This window comes from Neophocaena asiaeorientalis, unplaced genomic scaffold (genome assembly GCF_003031525.2).
Source record: "Neophocaena asiaeorientalis asiaeorientalis breed wild unplaced genomic scaffold, Neophocaena_asiaeorientalis_V1.1 scaffold229, whole genome shotgun sequence".
Classification (NCBI taxonomy): domain Eukaryota; kingdom Metazoa; phylum Chordata; class Mammalia; order Artiodactyla; family Phocoenidae; genus Neophocaena; species Neophocaena asiaeorientalis.
The window spans coordinates 3,883,676-3,896,047 of record NW_020174096.1 but is presented as its reverse complement, the minus strand read 5'-3'; the positions used below and the strand labels follow the sequence as shown (position 1 = coordinate 3,896,047).

Sequence of the window (12,372 nt, the reverse complement as noted above, 5' to 3'; positions counted from 1 at the left end):
TCATTAAAACAATAGCAACTAATTTTGTATTGATTTCAAAAAAACCCAAAATGTACTAAAACTTTGTTTCTTTAATGCTTAGAAGACAAAGACAACTACATTTGCTTAGTCCTTTAAATTGAATGTATTTAGTCATTGTAAGTATTATTTTAACTGCTAATTTTGAAGGCTTTTAATCGTCTGTTGTATCTCTTCGAAGGTTTTTTTTTTTTTGGCCGCACCTTTTGGCATTCTGGATCCTAGTTCCCCGACCAGAGATTGAACCCGCATCCCCCCTGTAGTAGAATTGCAGTCTTAACCACTGGACCACCAGGGAAGTACCTCTTCAAAGATTTTCAAAGTCCTACTTTATGCAAAATGTTTAGTATGTTTTGTAATTTTTTTGAAAGTCAGCTAATCTTTCCACAGAGCTCTTAGAAGAAATATTTGATGTTGTCTAATTCAACTTGATTTTCTTAATCATATTCTAGTGGAGAATTAGTTTCACTAGAATTAGTGTGAGTCAGGTGTTGGAATGTCAGCAGGCACTTTCAGCAGGTCCATAGCTCTGCTATGTGACTAGGTCCCTGCTCCCAGCCTATCTACCTGCAGCTGAGGACCAGTCACCAGGCCCAGGCATTATTTATTTGTAGGTCATTATTTGCCAGTTTTTCCCACCATCAAAATATCCTGATATTGCTAAGGAATATTACTAGGTTTTAGATGTGATTTTTTTTAAATTCTTTAAATTTTTTATTTTATATTGGAGTATAGTTGATTTACAATGTTGTGTTAGTTTCACATGTACAGCAAAGTGATTCAGTTATATGTATACATATATCCATTCTTTTTTAGATTATTTTCCCATGTAGGTTATTACAGAATATTGAGTATAGAGTTCTCTGTGCTATACAGTAGGTCCTTGTTGATTATTTTATATATAGTATTGTGTATATGTTAATCCCAACCTTCTAATTTATCTCTCCCACCCCCCCACCTTTCCCCTTTGGTAACCATAAGTTTGTTTTTGAAGTCTGTGAGTCTGTTTCTGTTTTGTAAATAAATTCATTTGTATCAGCTTTTTTTAGATCCCACATATAAGTGATACCATGTTTGTCTTTCTCTGACTTACTTCACTTAGTATGATAACCTCTAGGTCCATCCATGTTGCTGCAAATGGCATTATTTCGTTCTTTTTTATGGCTAGCGGTCCATTGTATATATGTACTACATCTTCTTTATCCATTCCTTTGTTGATGGACATTTAGGTTGCTTCCATGTCTTGGCTATTGTAAATAGTGCTGCAACGAACATTGGGGGGTGCATGTATCTTTTTGAATTACAGTTTTCTCAGGCTATATGTCCAGTAGTGGGATTGCTGGGTCATATGGCAGTTCTATTTATAGCTTTTTAAGGAAGCTCCATTCTGTTCTCCATAGTCGTTGTACCAATTCACATTCTCACCAACAGTGCAAGAGTGTTCCCTTTTCTCCACACCCTCTCCAGCATTTATTGTTTGTAGACTTTTTGATGATGGCCATTCTGACCTGTGTGAGGTGATACCTCATTGTAGTTTTGATTTGCATTTCTCTGATAATTAGCAATGCTGAGCATCTTTTCATGTGCTTTTTGGCCATCTGTATGTCTTTGAAGAAATGTCTATTTAGATCTTCTACCCATTTTTTGATTGGGTTGTTTGATTTTTTGATAGGTATGATCTTTTAAAAGGTATTATGGCTATATTAGAAAAAGTAAAGCCTATTTAGAGAAACAAATACTTACAGATGAAATGATTTGCTTCAAAATCATATCAGGAGGGAGACTGAATAAGAGTACAGATGGACTAAAATAAACATGGTTTAGTGGCTGTTCGGATTGATGACAATACATAAGGGTTTGTTAAACTCTTCTCCCTTTGTATATATTTGAAATTCTCCATGAGTTGTTTTTTTTTTAATCATCATAATTCTGACACATGAATACAAATTTCGAAGTTTCTGAATAACACTTCTTAAAATGATGCTGTTAAATGGCATATAGGTTTCAAATACTAAGTTATTTGGTTATTTACGAAGATGGGAGAAGAATGTTTACAGCCAGAACTATAGTCATAGTGATACCGTAAGGACAAAGTTATACAGCCCAGCATTTCCTATTGGTATGTCGTTCTATTTCAGAAAGACATCTTCGTTTGACTTAGACCAATGATTCTCAAAGTCGAGTGTGCACCTGAGTGCCTGGGAACTTATGAGATATATGGATTCCAGGCCTTGGACCACAGAGATTCTGGTTATGAGATTTGGACTGGTACCCAGGAATTTACATTTCTAGTAAGCTTATTTATCGGCTATAATAATTGTTAAGGTTTTCATTTCATTGAGGTAGAGAAAACAAAATAATGCAATGGTGAAATATTTTAATTAAAGCTTATTGCAACAAAAATGCCTTCAAGGTTTTGTGGATTATTTTTTTTAAAGAAAATCTTTATGAAAGATACTATTTACAAATCAATCATCACTGTCATTGATGTTTCTATGTACTTTTATAATTGCATCATGACAAACTCAAAGAGGCTAAATGATAACAATACTGGCCCCCAAGTCTTCTCAGAACTCTTAATCAAGATACTTGTTTGTACTATGTTAGGTGTACATAGCCCATTATTCAGCCAAAGGCTTAGTTATATAGAAGGAAAAAGTTGAAAAGCCTGAACAGAAGTCCGGGTTTGTGTATATTTAGGTCAGTTGACAGCCATCTTCCTTTCAGCTGTGGCTCCTTCTCTCTCATTCTTCATAGTGTGGAATGGCACAGCGCAGGGCATTCGGTACCAGAAGCACAGGCAGCGTCATGTCCACCACAACAAAGAAAAAGGAGCCCCTGATTATGCTTGTTTAGAAGTGTGATAAGTAAACATTAAGGGTTGTCGGGCAGAAAGAAGTGAAAAGAACTCTAGCATGATTGAACACCTACCATGTACCAGGTATGTGCTTTGCATATATTGGTTCAAAGGGACAAAACTGCTGCTGAGCCACTACAGGAGTTCCCACTCCATTTAGCCTTTTGCAGTTATATCTAAATGATGTTCAACAATGAGGTTTCACTTTATTATGTTAGCATAATAGGAATATAAGGAGACAGTGAAGGCATTATCTTGACCCAGACAGCCTACTGCAGAGTCCAAAAGATGCTTACTGAAAATAGGTCATTTATATACCAGAGTTCTTGAAAATAAAGAGGAACCATAAATGTGAATGGAATTAATGACATTATCCTTTTATCTGTTCTGAGGTAGTCATCAAAAGTTGTGGAAGAAGACATGCCTACTAAGTAGGAGTGCTATAATCTTAACACTGAGGCAGGGGTTCCATGCCAGTCCCACTCTTTAACCGTGGTAAACTAAACAGGACAATTGTGGGGATCTCATCGATTCATTCACATGTCTTACCTATTAGATAAGGTCTAATAGGAAGAGTTCATTTTACTACATCAATGAACTACAAATTATCATCACTTCAAGGCAAGTCTAAAATCTGTTTTGGTCTCAAATATCTGCGACTTCATTAAACACACCCAGAATAAATTAACATTGACAATTTATGCTCCAGTAACGAATCTTCTGTAGCCTTTATTAAAGCCTGAAATCTAGTTCCTTTACTCTTGAGATATTAAATGTGGGGTAAAACTTAATGGAAATACTTTCCTACTAAAAACTGAACTTCAAGGACCTGTCCAGTACTGAGTGGATGGGGTCTATCCCTATGTCAAGTGCCCAGTCTGCTGTTGCAGAGGTGAACGTGGAACACGCAGCAGCAAGGTAAGCCTGTTCCCATGATCCTGCCATTTCTACAGTGAGCCTGCTCCAAGGATGAATGTTAAGTTTCATAGCTTCTGACCTTCAGAACCTAGCAAGATTATATAAATCAATCAGACCTGACAATGGTGATGATAGCTCACTGGGATTAAGCCCTGAGGTATCTGGTGATGGAATGGTGCCGGCTATGCTGCTCCTAGGGTCTGTGTAGCGTAAGGATACGAAATGGGTACACTGCTTAGCGGCAGTGTTCCCCTTGACCTAAAAGGGTAGTGGAGGAGAGGCTGCTGTTCTCACTTGGGGGAGCGGAGGCAAGACCCAGGGGTATGGCCGTTTGCATTTTATACTCTGAACAGAGTGCTGGCTCTGGTGGATTTGTTGGCAGGCTGTCCTTGTCTCCAGAGGTGGGTGAAGCCAACTGGGACACATAATTCAAATTAGCTTCTCCGGCTGGGATTTCTCCCAGGGAATTCATGTAGTTTTGTTCCAGTGCCTTTAGTAAATTTTCAGGTGAAGTCAGTGGTCCCAGCTGATGTGGTGGGGCTTGAGGGGTTACTGGGAAATGTCCACAAGAAGCAAAGTCAGAAGCTGCCTGATTATAGGTGAAGTTCTCAAAACAGATGCAAGGTCCAGGGCCAGAGTAGTTCTTCTCCGTCGGAAGGAGGTAAAGGCAGGCAGGCTTAGTAAATTCAGTTTCTGTGGGTGACTTCCTAGTGCCTAAGAACTGTATCTTACTCCCTTCGGGCTTGTTTATAACTTCAATAGCATCTGGAACACAGTCGTTGACATACATTATTGTTAGATGAGGATTCTCCTGGAACAGAAACAAAAAATGTGCAAAGATAATGTGTGTGTGTGTGTATCACAGTATATAAAGCATGTGAAACGCACTTAGAGCTTCAGTTTTTGTTGTTTTATCCTGGTCACAAGTTAACTGGAGGTGATGTTGAAAACCAAAAGATATCCCGACAGAAGAAATCAAAGTTGTGTTCAACCCTTTCATGGCTATGGGAGCAGAAGAGGCTTTTGCTTTGTGACATCTTCCTGAGAAGGTCTAGGAGTGTATGATTATTATAGCCCCAGCCCTGGGTGGGTCTTTAACAAGCATATGAGTATCCATACAATTTCCCAGCATTTACCTTGGATTTTATTAATGACAGGACACTGCTCTTGTAAGGGTTTGGACTATCAGGATAACACTTCTCCTTCAGCCTAGAAAAACAGTGAAAATTAGACGGAATTTTGCAATATAGCGGCATGGTTAAGAGTGAGAACGCTGGAGTCAGATTCCTGGGTTCTAATCCGTGCTCTATCAATCACTCATTAACACTGTAACCTTAAGCAAGCTTTTTAACCCTTCTATGCTTTAATTTCCTTACTGGTTCAATGGAGATCATTACGGTGGTGATGGTGGTGTTGGAAGCATTAAATGAATTGTTATATGTAAAGCACTTAGAACACTTCCAAGTACATGGTAAGTGAAATATAAATATTAGCTCTTGCTATGAACAAATTTGGCAACGTTTTAAAATAGTTGGTTTCCTTATTATTATTATTTTTGGCTGCGTTGGGTCTTTGTTGCTGTGCGCGGGCTATCTCTAGTTGAGGCGCGTGGGCTTCTCATTGTAGTGGCATCTCTTGTTGCGGAGCATGGGCTCTAGGTGCGCAGGCTTCAGTAGTTGCGGCACGCAGGCTCAGTAGTTGTGGCACGTGGGCCCTAGAGCGCAAGGGCTTCAGTAGTTGCGGCACATGGGCTCTAGGGTGCGCAGGCTTCAGTAGTTGTGGCACACAGGCTCAGTAGTTGTGGCTCACGGGCTCTAGAGCACAGGCTCAGTAGTTGTGGCACGTGGGCTTAGTTGCTCCACGGCATGTGGGATCTTCCCGGACCAGGGCTCGAACCCGTGTCCCCTGCATTGGCAGGCAGATTCTTAACCACTGCGCCACCAGGGAAGTCTAGTTTCCTTATGTATTGATTTATTGCTTATCTGTTGATAAACAAGATTGTTTAAAACTTATCATATTTCCACCAAATCCTCCTTTGTTCTTTCCTTTTCAGCACTTTTCCTCATATTATCAGGTGTGACTTCTATCTCCTTTCTAGATTTTTCTTTGACTCCTTCTTGGATAGAAACCTTCCCCGCACACTTACCACTGACTTTTTAAGTAGCAAATTATCATGACGATCAAAATGCAGAAAATCATGGGCAGGATGATGTGTATCAGTGTATGGGCTGGAGAGGAAAAAGAAAGGGATATTTTTAATGACTGCTTTTCCCTCAAAGGAATAAAAATAGTTTTACATATCTTTTATTCCTCAAAACTCCATTTGTGCAAGGTTCAATATGAGTTCTGTCTGACTGCTGGGGGACAGGGCAGTGAGACCAACCAGCCAACACAAGGAACCATTTGCCCTCAACACTTGTGACTCAAACCCATACCTCTCCTGACAGACTGGGTCATTACTCCCCATTCTTTACTCCTTCCCTGTATGAGAATTACACTCCACACACCTGACTTGTGGGCTCAGCCACGTGAGTTGGGTTTGGCCAATGGGAGGTGAGTAGTGGTCATGCTGGTTGGTAGCTGCGTTCAGTGTGCTTGTAGTTGGCTTGCTCTCTTGTGTTCCTGTGACCCACTCTGAGAAGAGTTGGTCCCTCAGAGCCACTGTCCCTTCAGCCTAAGCCTCAGGGTGAACCTACATGGAACAAACCTGCCTGAAGCTTGGAGTCCCACCTGGCCCAGCCTACATGAGCCAAGCCAGGAGCATGAAAAGAGAGATTTATTTTTGTATGCCATTGAGATTTTGAGGTATTTTATTACACGTCAAAATTTGACGAATGCACCCCTTCTAGTTAGGCTCTGAGAAAATTACCTAAGTCATCAGCCGGGATAATTATTCTATTTTTATTTCTCAGATATGTCAACCTGTACTTCATTTTCATAAATGCCCATCTTCCTGGTCTCACTGCTTGCAAATCCGCCAAAGAATATTTCAGCTGGGTTGGTAAACATCCTCTTTTATAAAAGCAAATCGCACAAAGGGGTTTGGAGGCTGACAGTCATTCACATGTACATATATTCCTGTTCAATCCCTTTGCCTCCCTGCCCTCCTCATCCCCCTCCACAGCTGTCCTGCAGGAATGGGGCCTGACTTGTGGTGCTGGTGGATAACGCTGGAGTTTTGTCAGGGAGGGCAGGCCCAACCCAGTGCTCTGAGGAAGCACAGGGCTCTGGAGAAAAGGACATGGGAAGGTAAGAGGGTGGCAGAGAAAGCACCTCGACAACTGGCCTAAAATTATGCCTGACACCAGGTAAGGCGAAAGAAACTCCTCCTGACACCACTAAAGAACACCTTGCTCTTGGGCTCCCCTGGTGGCGCAGTGGTTAAGAATCCACCTGCCAATGCAGGGGACACGGATTCGAGTCTGGGAAGATCCCACATGCCACGGAGCAACTAAGCCCGTGCACCACAGCTACTGAGCCTGCACTCTAGAGCCCTGTGCCACAACTACTGAGCCCACGTGCCACAACTACTGAAGCCTGTGTACCTAGAGCCCGTGCTCCACAACGAGAGAAGCTACTGCAATGAGAAGCCCGCACACCACAGCGAAGAGTAGCCCCTGCTCACCACAACTAGAGAAAGCCTGCATGCAGCAACGAAGACCTAACACAGCCAAAAATAAATAAATAAAAATAAATCAGTACACATATGTTTAAAAAACACCTTGCTCTCAAGAGCAGTACTTTTGATGACTACAATTGGTTTTAAAATTTGGTTAAATTACAAATTTGTAATGTATCTGAGAAGCAGCCTGGGGAGCTACCCACAGTAGTTTCCAAACTTCAGACAGGCTTTGCTAAACTTTTTGTTGAAGTATATAATGTGTGCATACAGAAAAGTGCTCCTAAGTGTACAGTTCAATGAGTTTTCACAAACTGAACGTACCCACGTAACCAGTACCCAGATCAAGGAAAAGAACATTACCAGCTCCCCCGTGAGTCCCCCAGTGTCCCCATCCAGGCATCTTCCCCTCCCACGGTAACCACTAGCCTGCCTTTCAACCACATAAACAGCATTTGCCTCTGTCTATACTCTATGTGTGGAATTGTGCAGCAAGAGCGGGGCCCGGCTTCTGTCACTCACCATTGCATTTGTGAGTCCTCCACACTATCTTTCTAACTGTGGACTGTCATTCTCACTGCTGCAATTATGCAGCAATTTGGTTTACTTTTTCATAATAATCAATATAATCGAGTCACAGCCAAGGCTAAGGAGGTTTCTCATGAGTAAGGGAGATAAATGAAATCTAGAAAATATACTTGAGATAAAGATAATCATATGTATTATATGTGTGTGTGTGTGTGTGTGTGTGTGTGTGTGTCTTACACATACTCATACACACACCTCTACCAGCCAAGTAAATACTGAAGCTGGAAGAAAAACAGCCTGAAAATAAATTTAAAATTAACTCTAAAATGGCAAGCATGCTCAAGTAATGTGAGTTGTTGACTGAAATCTTAACCTGACTATGAGAGTTCTGGCCTTTGGCTTAGAGACCTGGGGCCATGTTTCAGCCCCAACCTGCCACTGTGGTCGTGGGCATCCTCATCACCAGTCAGGCAGCCAGATCCAGTGGTTCTACCTGACGAGCCCACCCCATCCCCAGAGCCCCACCTTATGCTACTTGGCAACTCAGGCAGATATTTTAGCCTAATTGTTTTTCATGGAGACGTATCTTGAGAGGTCCTTTCCAGCGTGGACCTCCTATGATGCCTATCTGCTACCTACTTTCCCCGCTTTCCTCCGTCAGTATCTGTTTTCTCCCACCACCTTCCTCTTCGTTGGAGGGCAGGATTTACCAGCAGAATCTTATTTACCAGTAAGCTGCCATTCTTCTCCCTTCCTCTTCTTTCTCCATCTTTCAAGACAAATGCATTTTGAAAGGATGGCTCTCTTTATCTCACCCTTTCCCCATCAAATCTGCAAACACCGGGTTTGTGAGCCAACACTGCTTGCCCCACCGTACTTTCTAGTACCCCCAGAGACGCAAGGTCAAGAAGCCAGTAATTTGCCACTGAGAGAAATCAGCCAGAAGGCTGGCTGCAGAGAGCAGTTCTGCTGAGAAGAACATCCCCACCCCTCTTGCAGACAGAACTCACAAGGCTCTTCCCAAGTCAACACTAAAATACACCATCAGTGATTTTCAAACTATTCTGGGACTGAGTTCCAGAGAAGTGCCTCAGGGGCCAGAGAGAGGCAAGAGGAAGATTCCAGGTTATAGATCAGTTGGATTAGCTTCACTCTTATCTATTTTATGTAGTGGGATTCTGCGTAACGTTTCCTTTTTTTTTTTTTTGGTGAGTTTCATCTAGAGAAAGAAAGAGACAGACACAGAAAGAGAAGAAAGGTTTAAAAATTCCCAATCTAGACAAAACCCATGCCCGTGGTGTGTGTCATCTGTCAGTTTCCCAAGAACCGCTAAGAGTTTTGATTTGGAGAAACTCACAGTATTCATCCGGAGTTGTGACCTTTGTGAAGGCATCCAGGGGACCCTCGCCAACACTTGTGTAAGGAGTGACGATAAACTCATAGACGGATTCCGGCTGTAGATTTTCCACAACAAATGTCTTTTGTTCCGGGTTGTCAATTGTGTATTTGCAACAAACTGAATCCTCTGTGAGTTTAAAAAAAAAAAAAAAGTTTTTTTTTTCAAGAAGAAAAAACTATTAAGAGCGTGATAAAGATCTCGTGAGACAGTGGGGCACTAATACTCTTGTTGACTTGGCACTGCCAACATTTCTAAACCAACCAAAAATGAAATCATAATTTCATCACAATGGGGACACTGGTAAAATATTCCGGAGACGGCAAGCAAAGCAAGCACCCCACTAAACAAGGGATGTTCCTGATCCAGGGGAAGCACTCAGACCTGCCAGAGAGAGAGTAAGAGCCTGCCAGTGCTTCTTAGATATACATTTTAATAAACTTTAATGAAGTCAAAGAAAAAATGAGGTTAGCAAGAATGTTTCCTAAGTGGTAGGTTTTCTTAAGGAGCTGAGGGTATTTCAGGTGCTTCTAAAAATACTGGGCCACATTGTTTTTAAGTAAGTTAAAATCCTGGCCCCCATGGTCTTGTCCACCCTACTAATTTGTTTAAGAACACCATTCCATCATAAAAGCACGTGAGCACAGATTTCAGCCTGGCCACAGTCAGAGACGGCCGGCAGCCTTTCCAATGATTTCAAATAATGAGACCTTGAAACGGTAAACAGACCAAAAAAAAAAGTCACCTGGAAGAACTGTCTTTTCAAATGCCGGGTGGCACTGCTCCCCCGCCTTGGGTTTCAGGTAGACATGGTATCCTTGTATAAAGCCAGGTTGGGATTCAGTGGGATAATCCTTCCAACTCAGAGTGAAGGAGTGGGAGGTCAGCCTACTCATGACCACTTGAGGGTTGTCTGAAGGAGCTAGGAAAGGAAGTTGGGACAATGTAAGATTTACGATTTGGAAAGAGTCTCGGTGCACTCGTATAAACTGGAAGCAGAACCACGGCCCACTCCGTAGGCGCGTGCGCCAAGAGGAGGAGTCTCATCTTTTTCTCCAGAGGATGTACGCCCTGACTTAGCTCGAGAGAGCTGGGAAGGGGTTGAGCAATCATCTTGTTCAAGCCTTACATCTCTCAGGTGTAGACATGGATGCCCAGAGAGACTCAGTAACTTGGCAAGGTCACACAGCAAAAAAGAAAGGCTTTCCTAGACTTCATTCTGAGTCTGAATTCTCAACAGTGTTTGGGAGGAGGAACTGAAGTAGGGAGGAAGGGAGGAGGAGGAAGGGTTATGTTTGAAGAGGTATGGGCAACTTTGAAGAACTCTAGTTCCCAAGTGGTAGCAGGGCACAATTGTCCAGGTGTCACGGGAGAATCGGAAAGCGTTTATTCTGAGGCTTCCCTGAGAGCCTGTTTCAGCACATACGCTGGTGCACACCTGGCCTACGTCCGCCAAAACACACAACACACCCTTCCTGCCTGTCTGGGGTAGCTCCCACCCAACGAAGAACCCCAAGAGCTGGTCTGATTGACACAGCTGCCCAGCTTCCAGTGGGTGTGAGACCCTGGATGCCGAGAAGGTGAATTAGCAACCACATGGGAGGATCAAAACTCCCCCCCACTGCTGGTGGGATCATGGTACAATTTCTGGGGGGGCAGCGATTTCACGATATCTACCAAAAGTCTTAAAAATTATAAAATTGTATTTAAGAAGTTCAAACCTTTTGGCTCGAGTATTCTACTTCCGGGGCGTTGTTGAAAAACCATTATCAGAGCAATGAACAAAGATTCAGCTAAAATGATGGTGAGTCAGATAGGGCGTAAGAGATTTGGCCAAGAGAGAAGAGAGAGATTGAGGATTTGAGACTGCAACATAACTGAAGGTGAATTTTATAGTTTTTAATTGAGAAATATTTTTGTAATCATCCTAAAAGTCCAACGACAGGTGATTTGACATATGCAAGCCATGAGGCACTTTGCAGTACTAAAAAATGATACAGTTAAATATTACTTAGTGACATGAGTCAAAAAACACTTTATAAAACTGCACAGAGTAGTAATAAAAAAGATCCCATGTTTATTTAAAAGTGTATATCTGTACTGAAAAAGGATACACATAAAATATTAACTCTGGGTATTTGCCCTTGGGTGGTAAAATTAGCAATCATTTTGTCTTCTTTTGCATAACATCTTGTAAGTTGTCTTTAACGAAAATGTTTTCTATTTGTATGATTAAAAAATAACTTTTTAAAAAACCCCATTGCCAGAATAAGCGGGACACTGAAAATTAGGAAAGGTGCTGTATTCTTCCTAAACCCAAAGTGAAGAGTTTCTGGATTGTTCTGAACAACGGACACATTAAATGCTTTAAACTTACCCAGTTCCTCCAAGTATCCTGCTTTTTTCTCTAGTAAATGAGCCATCCTTTTGGTAGAAATTCCATAAATTCTGAAGTTGTATCGAACCCCTGGTCTAAAATCACCTAGAGAAGAAAAGTCAACAGATTTTCAATAACACAGGATGCCATTCTCTTTACTTCTGAAAAGAAGAAGAATGAAAAATGAATTTGTGTCCCGTTAAGAATTTCCTCCTCGGGGTTTCTGCCCTTCATCGCCACCATCTTCCCTCCTTCCCCTGAATCCTCCAGCATTTCCGACGAAGTCTGGGCGACTGTCCTCTACATCGTCCTCTTGATCAAGAGCTCGCAAACATGCCCTTATCCACGTGCATGCAACTGGGCGCAGAATTCAACCAGACACAGAAAACCATGTAAAACTCTCCTTTGACTCCAAATCCCCTGCCAGCGACTGGCCTTCTCTCTGCCCATGAAGGGCAAGCATCTGGAAGATTTGCTTCCAGTACCTCACTTTCCCCTCACCCCACACCTCTGAACCATGCCACTGACACTGCTCAAGCCAAGGGAAGACTCCCCTCCTCACTCCCCACCAGTCTCATCAATCACCCTCTGGACCCGGACAATTCCCACATCTTTATCTTGAGCCCAGCAGATGGCGCCACCAACACCCACCCACCCCC

At 42.2% G+C, this 12,372-nt stretch overlaps 1 protein-coding gene across 7 annotated transcripts in view; it reads right to left on the bottom strand.

Annotated features, from left to right (window-relative positions):
- Positions 1 to 2,378: 2,378 nt before the first annotated feature.
- Positions 2,379 to 12,372, bottom strand: part of OSMR (oncostatin M receptor) — a 53,896-nt gene continuing 43,902 nt past the window's right edge. For 5 of the 7 annotated variants that reach the window (XM_024754672.1, XM_024754675.1, XM_024754673.1 and 2 more), the window contains 6 exons: positions 11,714 to 11,818; positions 10,082 to 10,258; positions 9,298 to 9,465; positions 5,940 to 6,021; positions 4,930 to 5,002; positions 2,379 to 4,604 (listed from right to left, as the gene is read on the bottom strand). In XM_024754672.1, coding sequence (XP_024610440.1) covers positions 4,029 to 4,604; positions 4,930 to 5,002; positions 5,940 to 6,021; positions 9,298 to 9,465; positions 10,082 to 10,258; positions 11,714 to 11,818 — 1,181 coding nt within the window. In that variant the 3' untranslated portion in view covers positions 2,379 to 4,028. Of the gene's footprint in view, positions 4,605 to 4,929; positions 5,003 to 5,939; positions 6,022 to 9,297; positions 9,466 to 10,081; positions 10,259 to 11,713; positions 11,819 to 12,372 lie in introns of those variants that run through there. The other 2 variants (XM_024754677.1, XM_024754678.1) reach the window with 2 other exon arrangements.